Source organism: Heloderma suspectum, chromosome 2, assembly GCF_057233095.1.
Source record: "Heloderma suspectum isolate Gila_16-S chromosome 2, 16-S_ref, whole genome shotgun sequence".
Taxonomy (NCBI): domain Eukaryota; kingdom Metazoa; phylum Chordata; class Lepidosauria; order Squamata; family Helodermatidae; genus Heloderma; species Heloderma suspectum.
The window spans coordinates 338,310,083-338,329,395 of NC_139459.1; the positions used below are offsets into that span (position 1 = coordinate 338,310,083).

Below are 19,313 nucleotides of genomic sequence, written 5' to 3' on the forward strand. Positions count from 1 at the left end.
GCCAATGCATGCTCTGGTCACCAAATATATCCGTGCATTCGTACTGCCACTGAGCAATGCCCCATCCCCCAACAGCTCACCCACAACCACTATCCCATGCCAAAATCTACAGCTGAGCAATACCTTTATTAAGACAAACCAACATTCCATTAAAATGTGGAAGCTTTTGACTTCTCCAGAATTTTTCATCAATCTAGATGATCCAAAAAGCAGCGGTTAGGGGAAGAAACAGAAAAGTCCAAAGATTTGGCCAGATGTGGCAGCCATAAGGTCTGCAGGCCAATGGCCAGGCTGGATGGGAGTATGATGGGAGTTGTAATCCAACACACCTGGAAGGCAAGAGCTTGGGGAAGACTGCTCTATGCTATAACACTGTAAAGGATCCTGGGGCACACTACATGGATTGTGCAATGCATTTATTATTATTATTGTTATTATTATTATTATTATTAAATTTATTAATCGCCCATCTGGCTGGTCACCCAGCCACTCTGGGCGATGTACAACATACAATAAAACAGTTTAAAACAATAAAATTCTACAATAAAAACATTTTCTAAAATACCCTAACCCACCCCAAATGCCTGCCTGAACAACCACGTTTAATGCACGACAGAAGCTCATTAAACAGGGGGCACGATGGAGTTTCCTAGGGAGGGAGTTCCACAGAGCGGGGGCCGCCACAGAAAAGGCCCTCTCCCTCGTCCCCACCAGTCTAGCTGTCCTGGCTGATGGGACAGAGAGAAAGCCATCCGAAGCTGATCTTGTTAAGCGGCCTGTCTAGTGCTGCTGGAGGCGCTCCTTAAGATAGGCTGGGCCGCAACCATTTAGGGTTTTAAAGGTCAAAACCAACACCTTGACTTTGGTCCGGAAAACAACTGGTAACCAGTGCAACTCCTTCAGCACTGGAGTGATGTGATCTCACTGGCGGCTGCCTTTAATCAGGCGAGCCGCCGCGTTCTGTACCAGCTGCAGTTTCCGAACCGTCTTCAAGGGTAACCCCACGTAGAGAGCATTACAGTAGTCTAAATGAGAGGAGACCAGGGCTTATACTACCGATGGGAGCAGATGGTCAGGAAGGAAGGGGCGCAGCCGCCGTATCAGATGGAGTTGATACAGCGCTGTCCGGCTCACAGCTGACACCTGAGCCTCCATGGACAGCTGGGAGTCCAAAATGACCCCCAGGCTGTGGACCTGGTCTTTCAAGGGTAGCCGTACCCCATTCAACACCAGGTCAACATCCCCCAGCCTCCTCTTGTCTCCCACCAAAAGTACCTCGGTCTTGTCAGGGTTCAGCCTATTCCTCCCCATCCAGCCACTCACCGTCTCCAGACATTTGGACAGGGATTCTATGGCCAGGACCTGCAGGAGAAGCCACCACCACCACTGGGGAAGAGGCGTGCCTGCTGCTGCTGTCGCCGCCACCACCACCACCACCAGGCCTTCCCTGTAGACTCCTGCCTGGCAGACCGCCAGTCCCTGCAGGACCAGGCCCCCAGGTACCGAGCCAGCTGTGCTGCTCCACCAGCCCCTCCCTGGAGGGGCTACATAAGCTGGCTGGCTGAGGTGGCCTGGGAAAGCCAGGGCCTGCAGGAGAAGCCACCACCACTGGGGAAGAGGTGTGCCTGCTGCTGCTGGGCCTGCTGCCACCACCAGGCCTTCCCTGTGGACTCCTGCCTGGCATTGTTTTTAAGGGGATTTTTAATTTTTGTTTGTTTTGTTTTTATTTTCTGGGGGATTTTGTTGTGTTTTTAGGGGTGGGTAGCCTGCCTGATAGGCAGGAGCGAGGGGGCATGTGTCCACCTGATGGAGGCAGTGGGGGGAGTGTTGAGGGCCAGAACATACCGAGGCTGGGCGGCAGGTGCTGGTGGAGCGCTAGGGGCAGGCCATGTCAGGTAAGGGGAACAAGGGAGAGATGTGTAGTATCTGTCCCCTGCTCCGGGCCTGTCCAGAGCCAAAGGATGGTTGGGGGAGGCGTGACCCCATCTTCTGGCCTTCGTTTGCTGCTCTGCAATGCCAGGTCTGTTACCCAGAAAACCTCCCTCATCCATGACATGATCCTGGATGAGGGTGCAGACCTGGCATGTATTACGGAGACCTGGCTGGCCGAGGCTGCTGCTCCAACCCTTGCAGCCATGTGTCCAGCTGGATTTTCGTATGCACAGCAGCCAAGGGCTGGGGATCGGGGAGGGGGAGTGGCTGTTATCTACCGAGAGTCCTTGGTCTTCACCAGACCCCCTCTCCGGGAGACCAAGGTTGCTGAGTGCATGTACCCATGTTGGGCCCAAAGGGCAGTCTGGAGATTCTGCTCGTGTACCATCCACCCCACTGCACGACTGACTCCCTGGCCGAGGTGCTTGAGGTGGTCTCTGATGTGCGTGTACAGCCCCCTAACTTATTGGTGTTGGGGACTTCAACGTACATTCGGAGGCCATCCTCACAGGAGCACCTCGGGACTTCATGGAGACCATGGCCTCCTGGGAGCTGCACCATATTCTAACTGGGCCCACCCATGTAGCTGTTCATGCACTAGACCTTGTGTTTGTTTCTGGAGACGCGGGGAGTGATCTGGAAGTCGGGGGTATATCCACCACCCCCTTGTCATGGTCAGATCACTATCTGCTGACGTTGGACTTCTCTGTTCCACAACCCCTCCGCAGGGGTGGAGGACCCATTAAAATGGTCCGCCCCAGGCGTCTTATGGATCCAAATGGATTCCTGAACACGCTTGGGGATTCTCTGGGGCATGCCAACGGCCACTCGGTCGAGACCCTGGTGGGTGGCTGGAATGCCGCAATCACTGGGGCATTAGATCGGGTGGCTCCGAAACGCCCTCTCCCCCTGAACACAGCTTGGACTGCATCATGGTTCAATCCGCGGTTACGAGCTCTGAAACAGGAGGTGAGACGGCTAGAGCGCCGGTGGCGGAAGTCTCGCTCCAAAGACGATCAGACACGGGCTACAGCTGTATCTTCAGCCTATCACGTGGCGGTGAAGGCAGCAAAAAAGGAATATTATGCTGCCTCCATCGCGTCTGCAGAGTGCTGTCCCAGGAGGCTGTTCCAAGTGGTCCGGAGCCTGGTCGGTCCTGTGGCTCCGGAACCACTGGAGCATTCTAAGGCTTCCTGTGAGGCCTTGGCAAGACACTTTGCAGATAAAATTGATCAGATTAGGTGTGTTACTCTGCACGCTGTGGATACAGTTAGTGAGCGAGAGGCGGCCTGTGGCAAACCTGTTTTGTGGGATCGGTTCCAGCTTCCTCCTGATGAAGTGGACAAGGTGCTTTCATCTGTATGGCCGACCACCTGCTTACTTGATCCTTGCCCATCTTGGCTCATTATGGGCTGCAGAGAGAGACTGGGTGAGGGGATCAGGGCGGTGGTGAACGCCTCCCTTGAAGAGAAAGTGATGCCATCAGCCCTCAAGGAGGCAGTGATAAGACCGCTCTTAAAGAAGCCCTCCTTGGATCCTCAAGTTCTGAACAACTTTCGCCCAGTCTCAAATCTGCCATTTTTGGGCAAGGTGATTGAGCGGGTGGTGGCGGTGCAGTTGAAGGCACACTTGGAAGAAACTGATTATCTAGACCCATTTCAGTCGGGCTTCAGGCTTGGGCATGGGACAGAAACGGCCTTGATCGCCTTGATAGATGATATGAGGAGGGCTCTGGATAGGGGTGAATGCTCCTTCCTTGTTCTCCTCGACCTCTCAGTGGCTTTTGATACCGTTGACCACGGTATCCTCCTGGACCGCCTGGAGGGGTTGGGCATTGGAGACACTGTATTGTGGTGGTTCTGGTCCTTCCTCTAAGGCAGGTACCAGAGGGTAGCACTGGGAGAGGAGGTTTCGGACCCGTGGCCACTTACTTGTGGGGTGCCACAGGGTTCCATCCTCTCCCCGATGCTATTTAACATCTATGTGAAGCCGCTGGGGGCTATCATCAGGAGGTTTGGGGTGCAGTGTCATCAATATGCGGATGACACGCAGCTGTACCTCTCATTCAAATCTTCATCAAGGTTGGCCTTCCAACAATGCATCTGTTGGAAGGGACAAAATTTCTTGAATTGCCCCTACTCATGTGCATCCATCTATTTCTCAGACCATATCTGTGCTGCTTGGATCTGAGTTTGAGGATGTGGTTGTGTATGTTGCCTCTGATTCCCTGATTTGGAATACCCAGTCCCTGCTAAGCCACAAACAAGCCCCTGTGTACAGCCTCCACTGATTCCCTTAGTTCTCTCTCTCTCTCTTCTCCCATTCTTCCCCTCTGCTGCTTTGCTACTCTTGCATCTTCCATCCCATTCTTTCCTCTCTCTTCTGGTCTATATCTAGTTTGCAAACTCCTCAGGGCAAGGACCTATCTTTAAATGTTATTCTATCAAATGCCACATATACTGATAGATAACCATAATCATAATGGTAGCCATAGTATTAGTCAGACAAGGGAGTTGCTGTATAATTGTAGGTGCAATTACACAGACAGAGCAAGGATGTGTAAAACCCTAAGACATATTGTGCCTTTCTGCACTTTTGGCTTTGAACTGAACATGCTGTGAATGTAAGCAGGGCCCTGCTGGATCAGACCAAAACTTCTATCTAGTCCAGCATCCTGTTTCCTACAGTGGCCAGTCAGATACCTTGGGGAAGCCCACAAGCAAGGCTCAGTGTCAACTGCCCCCTCCTGTTGTTGCTCCTCAGAAACTGGTATTCTGTGGCTTACTACCTCTGAACATGGAGGTTTCATTTAGCCATCTTGACTAAAAACTGGTGATAGAGCTGTTCTCTATAAGTTTGCCTAATCCCCTTGTGAAGCCATCTAAGATAGCAGCCATTGCCAGATATCATGTGGCAGTGAGTTCCATCAGTGAATGATGTGTTGTGAGAAGAGGTACTTTCTTTGGTCTGTCCCAGATCTCCTGCCAAGCAATTTCATGGGATGACCCCCAGGTTCTGGTATTATGAGAGAGAGAAAAACTTCTCTTTTTCCACCTACTTCACACCATGTATACATGTATCAATCTCTATTGGGTCCCCACCCCCCACCTCAGTCATATTTTGGGCATTTCCTCAACCAGAGCTGTGTATACTTGGTGCCATAAAAGAATGAACAAATCAAAATTATGCATCACCATAACCCAAATTCTGAGCTAAGAAGAGCCAAATCCTGTGACCAGTATAAACCATACACATTAGAGTCATGAGTGTCAAAGCTTCTGCAGTTTTCCAACATTTAGCTATTTCCCTGGACACTGTATTTGAGTCACCAAATCTTTCTGTTTCTCGGAGAGTCTCTTTCTATATTTTCCAATTTTACATAATGTATTCTGCTTCAGCTAGTTAAGGGAAGGGGTCATTTGAAGACAAAGAAGCAAACCCTGACTTCTGAAAATCTTACTCAGCCCACCGTCTGCTCTGGTTTCTGAGATTTTGCAGTGCATTGCTGTTATGATCTGAAATATATCTTTCCAGTCTTAAGGGCTAGAAACTTTATTCAAAACAAAACAGAGAGCTGAGATTCTCAGGAGCTAATGCTAACATGGTGCAATTGAGGGGTCATTGCGCAGCTTACCTATGTATGAAAATGCAACATGGGAAGGAGTATGCACTGAGCAGGGGGTTGGACTTGATGGCCTTGTAGGCCCCTTCCAACCCTACTATTCTATGATTCTATGAGTAAAGCACACATCTATTGTTCGTGAAAACATGATGCAGCCTGCAGACTCACAAGTCTACCTGTGCACTTCTTCTCTTCATCAAGAACGAATACGTTCACCTCATCGTATTCTATTTTCACACATCTTAAGACGCGGGGTGTCTCTTCAAAAGATTCTATTTGAAGCCAGCAAAATATAGATACAACTGCCAAGCTATGCTAAAAAAAAAAAAAAAAAAAAGTACAAATCATTGGTATATTACCAAGACTGGATTCACACAGCTGTTTGCAGTGGTGCAATGATCAATTCTGAAGTTCAGGCACTCATCATGACAATCCCCATAGCCATGCCCCCAAGGAGAGTCGAAAAATTCAGGCTCCTTTGTTGATCGACATCAACAAATCAGTTCTGGCAGTTTTCATCTCCACCAGGAGCAGGTGTTCTGTAAAGGTAATGGGGTCTTAATTGCCCATTCAAGACCAAGGCACCGCAAGATACTTTGCTTTACAGCAGGGAACGATATATCCTTGCTGGGAAAATTCATTTCCCCCCAGCTACTGTAAGAATTGCAGCTAAACTCGGAGGGAACAGAGAATTCGGGGGGGGGGGGATGGCAGATAACAGCAGCATCCCTACTAATCAAAAAGTGCCCCCGCTGCAAGCCCTGGCTCCACTACACCACTGGCTCTTTGGGTTCCCCCCTCCCTCAATACACACCAATTCCCAGTCGCTGTTGGCAGCCGTTCAGGTGCATCCCAGTTAGGTTGACCATGTGTCCTACTTTACAGAGGGCAGTCCTCGATGTGATGGGCTGTCAGTTCTCTATTTAAAAGTCTCCTCTATTTGAAGGGCAGCATAAGGTTAGAAAATTATTTGTTTGTTTGTTTGATTTCTATACCGCCCAATAGCCGAAGCTCTCTGGGCGGTTCACAAAAATTAAAACCAAACAGCACACAATAAAACAATTTAAAATTTATATAACATTAAAACCACAATATAACAATACAACCAGAATAAAACCTAGCAGCAGTGCAGGGATTTAAAATACAGATTTAAAACAGCAAAGCTAAAAATTTAGAAAGCTAAAATGCTAAAATGCCTGGGAAAATAAAAAGGTCTTCACCTGGCACAGAAAGGAATACAATGTAGGTGCCAGGCGAACCTCACTAGGGAGCTCATTCCAGAGCCGGGGTGCCACAGCAGAAAAATCCCTTCTCCTAGTAGCCACCCGCCTCACTTCCTTTGGCAGGGGCTCACGGAGAAGGGCCACTGAGGAAGATCTTAAGGTCCAGGCAGGCACATATGGGAGGAGGCGATCCTCCCATATGTGCCTGCCCATAAAAACAGGAACTCTGAAGCAACAGGCATTTTCCCTTTTATTTTTAGATGATGCGCACATGTCTTGCAGCAGCCAGGTTGGTATCATCTTAGTCAGTTGAGTCATCCCCTCCTACGTCAGAGAAAAGGGGGAATGCCCTCTCTTTTGAGGTGGTGCTTGCTGTCTGCAATTTTTATAACTGATTGAACTAAAAATACTAATTTTGTATAAAGCAACCTACATTTTTAATGGATTTAACTAACTAATTAAACTTTGCCACCCTAGTTTTAACGTATGGCCTTCCAGATGTTGAGGGACTGCAACACCCCTCATCCCTCACCACTGGCCATGCTGGCCATGGCTCATGGGAGTTTCGGTGTAACAGCATTGGGAGGGCCCAATGTTCCCCTCCTCTGCTTTGGGGGGAATAGATCAAGTGACTGTGGGACAAGCCCTCCAGCTTCAGCAACACCTGTCTTTCCAACATATTTCTGGACTCCTGAACGTTTGACTTTTTGTTTGGTGTAGCACTGAAATTGCACTCAGGGTTTTGGTCACTGACAGGTGTGTACAGACCGAGAGAGGCAAATGTCCCCGTTTATCCTTTCAGAAATGATTGGTAGCCTAGACTGTTGATCATTTACACAGATAGGCATCTATGCATATCTATTCAGAAATATGTCTCATAGAGTTCAATGGGACTTTCAGCTTTTTTATATAAAATTTATTACATTAGTACATTACATATTTATTATGTTTTTATTTATTACATATTACATTATTATTAGGTCTCCCCTCCAAGCACTGGCCAGACCCAGACTGGCTTAGCTTCAGCAAGGTGGCGGCCCCATGTGCTTTCAGACCATGCCATGGGACACTAGGCGTGTATAGCAGAGGGCCAGAACCTCTTTCAGCCACAGGGCAGAATTCCATTTCAGAAAAACATGGGGGGTGGGGGGGTGACACTCCAGTGGTGGGCGGGGCCAAAGGCTAAAAGGGTGAGGAGAAAATACTACAAGTGTAGCTTAAAGCTGTTACTGCCAGTAACTAAAGCTTAGAAGAGGGATGTTTAGAATGGGGGTAAAACTGCACAAAAGCCGGGAAACTACCAAATGATCGATGGGGGGTGGTGGAAAGAGATGGGGACAGGGGAAGGGGTCATAGCCATTTGGAGAACCCCAGAGATCTGGACTGAGACCCTAGGCAGCCAAGGTTGGTTCTGCCATGAAGGCTGGTGGCTCCAATTTTGGTGGGGCTATGAATCCATTCTGGTTTCAGTCAGAACCAGTCAGCACTCTAAAGCAGCAATCCAAGGTGCTGAACGTGTTTTAGGAATAGGTTTCAGCACCTTGGAGAGCTCCTTTAGAATGCTGGCTGGTTCTGACTGAAACCCAGAATGGATTTATTGCCCCACCGAAATCAGAGCCACCAGTCTCCACTGGCGTCTGCACCCCTGCTGTGTAGAATTGCAGCCTAAAGGTTGTTAATATAAGTCTGGGATCTGGATTTCACAGGCATGCCCTCAAAAGGAGTCCTGTGCTCCTTCTTAGCAGGAAGATCCCAGACAGAGGATAGTGATGGATGAGCCAGGGATTTCCTTGCAGGTTGCCAGCTGGTTCCACTATGCCCTTTCTCCCATTCAACACATATAGGAGCCTTCTACATGAGATTCTAATTGGGTGCTGGTTCTGCCCAGTGGCCAGGTGTAGTGCTAAATCTAACATGGTGCCCTCCGGATATTTTGGATTTCAACTCCCATCAGTCCCAGCCAGCACAGCCAATGTGCTGGCTGGAATTCTGGGAGTTGTAGTCCAAAAAATCTGGAAGGCTCCAGGTTGGAGAAGACTGTGCTAGATAAGTCAGTGTCAGGAAGACCAAACTGGCCCCACCCTCTGGCCAGAGAACAAGAGACTGGAAGGAGTTGGCACCCCAGCTCCTTACCAGAAATAGTTCTGCTACCACTGCCAGATATCCAGGGACAGCAGAAGGGGAGGGCACTCTTGGGTCAGAAGATGCAGGACCACTGGGTAGCTGCTGAAGCCAGGTCAGCCCTGCTTTAGCTGGGCATGAATGAGTTGCTGGCACTCAACACCTGAATTCGCTATTAGATGGGCTGATGATAACAATTACAGTTATATCAGATCCCCACTCCTTTGGGAAGCTCACTGTGTGATCTTGGGCCAGTCACTCCTTCTCCAAACCTTGCTCTTTCTCTAACTAACGTCACAGGGTTGTTGTGAGGAGGAAATGGTGGTAGAGACCCCTGTAAGCTGCCCTGAGCTCCTTGGAGAAAGGGTGGGGTTAAAAGGTAATAAATACATTGTAAATGCCAGTTAACAACTCACCTCTTTATTTTGGCATCGTCAAACTGATCTCCCTCCCTTTGCCTTTTACCCCCACTCCTCTTCCCTTATGTATCCTATTATTTAGTTTGTACACCTGAGGGCAAGGTCTTTTTCACCCTCAACTCTGTACAGTGTTGTGTATTGAATTTTAATTGCTGTAAGCCACTTTGGGGGGCATTTTTTCCTCTGGAAAACAGGATAAAAACTCATAATTGATGAATAAATTAAATAGTCTTTTGTTCCTTTTGTATGTACATATGTTAATCCTGAGCCATCTTATCTGTTTCTCTCTGAATAGAAGAAGATGGAAATGGTTTTGTGGTTAAAATGGTCTTTTTTCTTTTTTTTTTAAAGAACATTCTACTAGAGCTCAAGAACATGAACTGCATTATCGGGTCTGGCTGAAGGCCCACTGATAGTGCAATCCTAGGCACGTTCACTCAAAAGTCTGTTAAGTTGCTACTATGTTCAACAGGACTTAGAGAAGGGGCCATAGCTCAGTGGTAGAACCCCTGTTTTGCATGCAGAAAGTCCCAAGTTCCATCCTTAGCATCAACGGTTGAAAGGATCAGCTAGCATGAATCTGAAAGACCCCTGCTCTGCTTGAGACATCTTGAGTAGACTTTTGGGGGTTGGTGGGCACATCTGGGATTTTGAGGGTATCTTGGGCACTCTAACAAATGGGCTGCCATGGGAGGGGGTGGGGTTGCCCTTTCATAAAATGGCTGCCATGGTGGGCATAGCTGGTCACAAAACATTCCTTTTGCAGAAGGCATACTGGTAAGACTAGAAGGAAACTAACTTGTCCAAGAACCTAAGTACAAGGCAGATTTCTTAAAATCTTACGAAATAAAAAAAAAATCAGGAAGGCACTATGCTGGAAACCATAGTGCCTTCATAGTGCCATAGATAATACTGGGCTAGATGGACAAATGGTCTGAGCTGATACAAGGCAGCTTCCTATGACGTGCTCCCAGGTACCTGTGCATAGAATTGCAGCCTTAAGTCCAGCACTCTTTCTCCAGCAGTGGCCAGCCAAATGCCCTTGAGAAGCTCACAATGGAGAAAGCCAGCCTCCCTTGTTTGTTCTCTCAGCATCCAATCCTCAGCCTGGAAAACTGTCCTTTGATGATCTGGAAAACCCACCTGGTGGTCTGAGATTGGAGAGCTCATGTCCATTGAGCTTGACTGGAATTTGGTTTTGAAGCCCATGGTATGTCAGCTCCAAACATGGGAATTAAAAAACAAACAAACCTCACAGAGTTGTTGGAAAGGAGGGCACCATGCAATAAACATTGGGCTGTATCCAATGTTAGTCAAACTTAAGTCCCACATATTTCAATGGGTCTACTCTGAGTAGGGCTAACATTGGATACAACCCATTGTAAAATACTTTTGGGATTAAAAGTGCTATGCCAATGATGTAGTAGTAATGATAGTAGTAGTGGGCTATGGTGGCTACCCAGTAATGAGAGAAAGAGAGCACCGCTCTGAGCCAGGGCTCAGTCCTGGGCCCAGTGCTCTTCAACATTTTTAATAATGACTTGGATGAGGAGGTGAGGGGAATGCTTATCAGATTTGCAGATGACACAAAATTGGGTGGGATAGCTAAAACCCTGGAAGACAGAAACAGAATTCAAAGTGATCTTGATAGACTGGAGCGCTGGGCAAAAAACACCAGACTGAAATTTAATAGGGATAAATGCGAAATTCTGCACGTAGGGAAAAGAAACCAAATGCACAGTTACAAGATGGGGGATACTTGGCTCAACAATACTACAAGCGAGAAGGATCTCAGAATTGTTGTCGATCACAAGCTGGATATGAGCCAACAATGTGATGTGGCTGCAAAAAAGGCAAATGCTCTTTTGGGCTGCATTAATAGAAGTATAGCTTACAAATCATGTGAAGTACTAGTTTCCCTCTACTCAGCACTGGTTAGGCCTCATCTGGAGTACTGTGTCCAGTTCTGGGCACCACACTTGAAGAAGGATGCAGACAAACTGGAGAGGGTTCAGAGGAGGGCAACAAAGATGATCAGGAGACTGGAAACAAAGCCCTATGAAGAGAGACTGAAAGAAGTGGGCATGTTTAGCCTTGAGAAGAGAAAGGGAGATATGATAGCGCTCTTCAAGTACTTGAAAGGTTGTCACAGAGAGGAAGGCCAGGATCACTTCTCGATCGTCCCAGAGTGCAGGACACGGAATCATGGGCTCAAGTTACAGGAAGCCAGATTCCAACTGAACATCAGGAGAAAATTCCTGACTGTCAGAGCTATACAACAATGGAACCAATGACGTAGGGAGGTGGTGGGCTCTCCCACACTGCATGCATTCAAGACGGGGCTGGACAGCCATCTGTCAGGGATGCTCTGACTTGGATTCCTGCGCTGAGCAGGGGGTTGGATCGATGGCCTTGTAGGCCCAGTCCAACCCTACTATTCTATGATTTTATGATATATCCGCCTTCCCCAACCTGGTGCCCTTCAGATGTTTTGGACTGCAGCTCCCAGCATTCCTGATCATTGGCCATGCTAACAGGGGCTGATGGGAATTGAAGTCCACAACATCTGAAGGGCACCAGATTGGGGGATCCTGCTGTACCTGTCAATAGAATGATCTTTACTGTGGCTTTGCATCTTCTGGGACTGCGCTTCCAGTTCAAATTCCAGTTCAAAATTCAATTTAATTTTATATGCTGTATTTTATCTTGGGAATTGCTGTGAACTGCGCAGAGCGCTTTGTCTATTGGACGGTACATAAATGAAATGAAAATGAAAAAAATGTGCTCGGACACAGACACAGTGGAGGCTGGTGGCTCTGATTTTGGTGGGGTCAGAACCAGCCGGAACTCTAAAGGAGCTATCCAAGGTGCTCCACCTTAGCCCTTGAATAGGCACAGCACCTTGGCTAGCTCCTTTAGAGCTCTGGCTGGTTCTGACTGAAACCCAGAATGGAGTCACAGCCCCACGGAAATCGGAGCCACCCGCCTCCACCGCACAGGAGGCAACTGCTGGAGCCAGTCGAGCCTCCTCCGCGTCGCCCCGCTCCCCGGGGAAGACGAGTCGTTCAGCTCCTTCCCGGGACGTAAGAAAAGGAGGGAAAGGGGACACGTGCCTCCGCCTTGGTCCGGGCCCCGCCACTCGGGCGCATGCGGAGATGCGGCTGCCCCCTCCTCTCCCTTGACCCGCTTGCCTGGGCGCATGTGCGCTGCGGGCCCCGCTCCTCCCTCCCTCTGGAGGCCGCCTGGGCGAAGCTGCCTCGCCGTGCCCGCTCTTTCCTCCCGCTGCTGCTGCTGCTGCTCGGCAGTCGCTCGCGCACGCGTTTCCCGGCGCGAGCGCGAGCTTGGGCCGGGCAAGCGGGCAGGCAAGGAAGGAGGCAGGCGAGCGAGCAGGAGAAGAGAGGCGGCGGCGGCCGCAGCAGCAGCAGCCAAGATGGAGTCGCGGCTGGAGCTGCAGCGAGCGAGCCGGCGCGTCTTCTAGGGCCCCCTGCCCGCCGCTCCCCCCCTGCCCGGGTGCCCCATGGCCTGGCCTCCCGCCGGGCCCCCCTTGGGTTTTCCCTCGGCCGGCGCCGCCGTCGCGGGGCTCCCGGGGCCAGTCGCCCCGCGCCAGTGAGGAGAAGGCGCCGGTGCCGCCGCCCGCGCCGGGGCGCCCCTCTGCGTGTGTCTCGGCCGGGGCCCCGCGCTCGGAGCCGCCCGGCAGGATGCTCCCGTCGCAGGAGGCCTCCAAGCTGTACCATGACAACTACATGCGGAACTCGCGGGCCATCGGCGTACTCTGGGCCATCTTCACCATCTGCTTCGCCATCATCAACGTGGTGGTCTTCATCCAGCCCTACTGGATCGGCGACAGCGTCAGCACGCCCAAGCCGGGCTACTTCGGCCTCTTCCACTACTGCGTGGGCAACGAGGGAAACAACCGGGAGCTCACCTGCCACGGCTCCTTCGCCGACTTCCGCAGCATCCCCTCGGGCGCCTTCAAGGCGGCCTCCTTCTTCGTGCTGCTCTCCATGGTGCTGATCCTGGGCTGCATCACTTGCTTCGCCCTGTTCTTCTTTTGCAACACAGCCACGGTCTACAAGATCTGTGCCTGGATGCAGCTACTGGCAGGTAGGAGAACTGGGACGATCCCCCTCCCAGAACTCCCCCCTCCACAAAACCAAGTATTCCCTCACCCCCCCCCCCAGAAAAGCAACCACAGGGAGAGAAGAAGGTGGGGGTAAAATGGGAAAGAGTGGGACCGCTTCCCTTTCTCAGATGGGGAGCTACATGCAGAATGGTTGCATAGGAGCGAAGAGAAATGGGGTTGGTTAACCAGAAGTTTGTATCGATTGGGCTGTTTTGCTAAAGGAGGAAGGTCTTGGGTAACATGGACATTCAGCTGTAGGGGGGTGAGGGAGAAGGGAAGGCACTCACCTACACACAGTGGATTAAACTATTTTGGAGGGTTTGTTCACTGCTTTTTCATATACCAAGGATACCAAATTCTCTGGAGCAGGAGGAGGCCTAGCAATGACAGCAGGTTCAAAAGATTCTCTAGACTGGGTCTGCATATATGGAGTGTTTCTCTGGGTACCAAATACGGAAGGTTTAATGAGTCCTCTTAGGGTAATAACCACAAGGAACTGCCCACTGGATTAGATGCACTAGGTATAGCTATAACTTCTTCTCTGAAAAACCAAAGAGTGACAGCTCCAGTTTGGCCCGGTCCAAGTGGTAAGTACTGGAGTAAAATTGCTTGACTAGATTGTAGGATGTCTGGGCTTCTTGTAGGGCTAGGGGTGTGCATGTGCATGTGTGTGCATGCGCCATGGGGTGGGATATTATCTGCCTGTTGGTGCCCCTCAACAGGGTGTGTTATATGAATTTGAGTGTAATTTCATCTGAGGTTGGGTTTAGGGAAGGGAGGAAAAAAGCCCTGACATGCCAATACCATTCCCCAGGGCTCAGATAAATTACTGGGAACTGTCTTCAGCTTCAATAGAAAATTCCTTTGACTTTAATTTTAAATGCTTCCAAGATTAATTGATTTAAAATGAGCTCAGAGACCAAATCCTCACCTCAAGGCACCGGACACATAATCCTGGGGACTGGTCCAACGTCTTACTACTGCCTCTGTGTCTCTGTCCATGGTGCTGAAGGGGCTGAACTGAACAGAGCAGACAACACCGTGGAGAATGTTGGCTGGTTGCAATGCCTGAGAAGGAGAAGCCAGGATCATAACAAAAAGACATAGACCCACATTGCCTGAGTGGATAGGGCAGAGTCAGGTGTAAGGAGCATGTAATGGCTGCTGATGGTAACATGTGAAAACTGCTGTCCTGAACTAGGAGGAATTTTGGCAGGTGTAGAATGGAAATGGGGACAAGGAAGGTATCTCCCCTTCAAAATAGAGGTGGAAGGCTGTCCCTTCCTTATACAAGCATTTTCAGGTCTATGCACTGGGCTCAGACCTGGCTGCTGGGCCCAGCCTAAGGAGGAAAGACCCAAATCTCAAATGAGCCAAGCTGCCTGGCTCAGCACTGAGGGAAGAGGTAGTGAGTTAATGTGTAATTAGCAGAAAGGAGGCTGTCTAAAAAGAGCCACTGGGCCTTTCAGAAAAGCTTGATGGAGTCAACAGTTATGGCTTTGTTAAGTCTGGGAATGGGACAGTGGTGGCCATGGCTTGTCTCCTTGTGATGGGCTATTTTTAAATGATGGAGAGGGGCATTTTCTCTAGCCTCTCCAGCCAAGCACAGTGATACTGGTGTGTATTCCTTGTACAGCAGTCCCTCCATGCCATGAAGGAGTTGTGGACAGGTATCGTGTACAGTCAGAGAAGAAGACAGGACCATCAGTGTATCAGAAGTTAGGTGCTGCTGCTAGACTCCCTCAGAGGCCCATTTATCTAAGCTTACCTCTGGTTGGACAGTACACATGTGGAGAAGCCATTGATCAGCTGTCTTCTGCTCTGTGCTAAATGTGGGGAGAATGTTAGGAGGTATTATATCTTAAAGAGGCTGATGGAACAACTCAACTGCTTCCATGTGGAGATCCAAGGCTCTTGTACAATGGCCCTTCCCATCTGCACTCCTCTCTGAACTTGGAGTGAACTTGGTTACAGATCATATACCAGAACCCCCACATTGCAGCCTCCATGTATCCTGCTTAGGGCCATATTATCTGATGTGATGGGAAGCTTAGGATGGGGCTAGAGGTCCTGTAAGCCCTAAGAAGAAAGATAGCGTGGGTTGGCAATGCAGGTGAAGTGATGTTTTTTATAGTTTCAAAAAAGGGGGCTCAAACTTTTCATCCTTTCTTGCTCCCAGCAGTCCTAGGAGCAACTCCAGGTGACACCTGAAACCATCACATCACCTGCCACACCAGGGCAGGGGGATTGAACCTCTTTCAGCCCCAAGGCCACATTTCCATTTTGGAGAAGCTCTTGGGGGTGGGAGCTGCATTCCCGTGGTTGGTGGGGCCAAAGGCAAAATGGGTGGAGACAAAGATGAAAGGAGCAGGGCCAAAATACCAAAATTATCGACATATTTAATTAATTTATTTATTTCTATACCGCCCAAAGGTCAGAGCTCTCTGGGCGGTTCACAAAACTTAAAACCACAAAGCACAGCATAAAACAATATAAAATATGAAAGCTTAAAACCACATATAACAGTACAATCAGAATAAAACCTAGCAGCAATGCAGAGATTTAAAATAATGCTTTAAAACACCAAAGCTAAAAGACTAGGAAGCTAACATGATAAAATACTGGGAAAATAAAAAGCTCTTCACCTGGCACTGGAAGAAGTATAATGTAGGTGCCAGGTGAACCTCTCTAGGGAGCACATTCCACAGCTGAAAATTTTAGCTTATAGTTCTTACTGCCAGTAACTAAGGAGAGGCATTTCAACATTTTAGAATAGGGAAAAACTGCAGAGAAACCAGGAAACCACCAAACAATCAGTGGATGGAGGAACAGCATGGGACCAGGACAAGGGGCATGTTCTTCTGGGAAACCACGGAGGGCTAGATTGGGGCCCACAGAGGGCCAGATTTGGTCCCCACACCTGGGGTCCTGCCCCTCTGTGCTACAGCCTTATTTGAAGGTCTGCAGACCTCTCTCCTCCCCCCACTCCATCTTGACACTGTGAACATGCAGACAAAATGACTTCTACATCAAGCCAGCCTTCTTTTCCTTCCCTCTGCCACCTGCTTCTTATGACATCTTACCTGGTGAAGGAATCTGGAGAACTCAAAAGTTTGCACATTTTTGGTGAAGATTTAGTAGGTCCAATAAAGGTATTACACTCATAGGGATTCTGTAACTTTTCTAATGGCCAAAATGACTACCTTTCCTTTTTGCCATGCTGGTCCAGTTGGTGGCCAGGGAGAAGTCATGGCTGGAATTAAGGCGCAGAAAGGCTTTCAGATTAGAACATTCTACTCTGAAGCAGCACCTGGCATGGCAAATAGATTATGACCTCTTTGTGGATTCTTGCCCGATTCCTGCAATAGACCTTACCCCCAAACCAACAGTACCCTTTCCAGTCACTCTAGCGGAGAGTCCAGAATGAAACACAGTACTGAAAATTAGCCAGTTCAGCTGCCAAAGAATTAGCAGAGCAGGGAAGGGGTGAAAGGCTGGAACTTGGTAAGGGCATAGATCAAGGAACCACTGAAAAAGCACGGCATGCCAGAAGTAGAACTGTCAGCTGATAAGGGCTCTTTTTAGCCCGTTAAGGGTGCAATCCTATACAGGTTTAGGCAGAGAAAACGCCTACAACTCACAGCATTCCCCAGCCAACTTGGAACATATCGGAAAAAATGCATTCCATTGGTTCTGGTATGCTAGGTTTTTTTCCTGCCATATTAATATATTAATGTACCCCCTACTACTAGCCTAATCACCACTTACCACCATGATGCATTTAATCCAGGAGATATATTAGGGCTTTTCTCTGTCTAAAACTGCATAGGATTGCGCCCTGTCTTGTTCTAACTAATTAAGAGATTAATGAGCCAATGACAGTTAATAAAACAGTTCTGCAGTGGAGACACTATGTTCAGAATATTTACCAAAGGTAGTCATTTATCTTGGCTAAATAACATGGTCACATTATTTAATTTTTTTTGGAGAAAGAAAATATCACCTTGAGTGCATTACCTGAACTGGGAGATGCTCATACAAACTGCTTGCAATTGATGCCATTGTCACTAAAGTGTCATTTCACAAAGCTTTGTTTTATTTATGATAAATTACTCAACTAAACATGCCAATTTAACTGATTTATCCATTAATTATCCAGCTCATCAGAAGGTGAACACAGCCTGAGCATTTGGGTGGTTGGGAATCCGTGATACCCTTTTAGCACGTGCATAAATGAAGACAGGGCTGGGACAGGGCACTATGGCTGTGGAGGGGACAGCATGAAGCAAAAGTCTTGGAACAAATTGGGTCAGACCTGGGATGATCAAGGTAAAGGACAGTGGAGACAAAAAGTTCATCCTCAAGGCAACACAGACTTTATCCTCAAAGTAAAATATGCAGATAAAAATGCAGGCAAATTGGTTTATTACATAAATAAAGTTGCTCAATCTAAATTAGGAATTGGGATCTGCTCACTCTCAAAGGGTACCACCTCCCCCCACAAGTTACCTAGAGGCAAAAGAGGGATGCAGAGGGAGTTTAGAGATTGGGGGGGCTGAAGTTTTAGCCTGCCACCCTTTGCTTCTTTCCCAAATTGGCCCTCCCCAAAAAACTGGTTGTTCACCAGAGACATTCATTATTACTCTGAGCTCAGTATTTGAGATACTACAGAATCTAGAATGATTTTCCTCTTGTATAATGTGAGGAGAGTTGTATAAGGAAATGAAAAATAGCAGACAGATGGAAGAATGGAGGCCATATCTGATGGGCCAGCCCTACTGTTACACAGAGACCTGGTTCACATGATCATTTTCCGCCATGGTGGCTTAAATAAACCATTGTGGCTTGTAGCACACAGACACCCCTTCCATAACCCAACCCCCGCTCAAAGGTTGTCATGTCGTCCAAACCTGGTGAGGGTGGGTTATTGGTGTGTAGTTAACAAACCACCCACAAACCTAAAACAACCCATGGGTTCTGGGTGGTTTGCTAACCATGCCAACAACCCACCCTCACTGGGTTTGGATAACGCAACAACCTACAAGCAGGGCGTGGGTTACCAAATGGGCACCCACGAGTGCCTGGCACATGGCGCAAACCACGGTGGCTGAAAATGATCATGTAAACCTGCCCAAAGTGAGGTGGCTGCCTCAGACAGCTCATAATGGATGTCATGAAAGAGCAGCAAATTGTTAGTTATTTAATTTACTGCTGTTGTTGTATTTTTGCTGCCAGGGAGGGGTGCTTGTGGGATTTTCTGCCTCAGATCCCAAAATAATGTGACCAGTCTTGCATACTGTGTTTCTTGCTTTGGGGGTGGGATCATTTGCTGCACTTCCCAAAGCACCCACATGTCTTGGGCCAACCCTGACTTGTAGCTAATCAGCCCACAGAAAACTCTATCCAACCCTCCTAAGCACCTATATCATTCCATAATGTTTGCAATTTTTCAGATGTATCATGAGGCCTAGAAATTTTCCACTTTTAAAGAAACAAAAACAGCAGCTTCCAGGAATCCAGGTTTTATATCAAATTCTTGGTGGAGTTCTAATGGAACTGTAGAAGAGGATTACACCAGCCATTTAGATTTGTCGAGTCACTTAAGACTGGGGTGGGCACCTTGTGGCCCTCCAGATAGTTGGGCCTACAACTCCCATCATAATTCACCATTGTTAGGCTGGCCAGGGCTGATGGGAATTGTAGACCAAAACATCTGGAGGGCCACAAGGTGCCCACCCCTGTAGGATCTTCTTCACTGTATTGTTTATTATATTTGTTATATTTGTACTCTGCTTTTCAGCCAGGATTGACTCCCAAATTGGCTTACAATTAAAATCCATCATAGGACAAGAAATTGTGTGTGTGTGTGTGTG

The 19,313-nt window shown here is 48.4% G+C and overlaps 1 protein-coding gene across 1 annotated transcript in view; it reads left to right on the plus strand.

Annotated features, from left to right (window-relative positions):
* The first annotated feature begins 13,015 nt into the window (after nucleotides 1-13,015).
* The window catches only part of LHFPL4 (LHFPL tetraspan subfamily member 4), an 81,500-nt gene continuing 75,202 nt past the window's right edge, over nucleotides 13,016-19,313 (plus strand). The window contains exon 1 of the mRNA XM_084829841.1: nucleotides 13,016-13,421. Within this exon, the coding sequence (XP_084685967.1) occupies nucleotides 13,016-13,421 (406 nt within the window). The remainder of the gene's footprint in view (nucleotides 13,422-19,313) is intronic.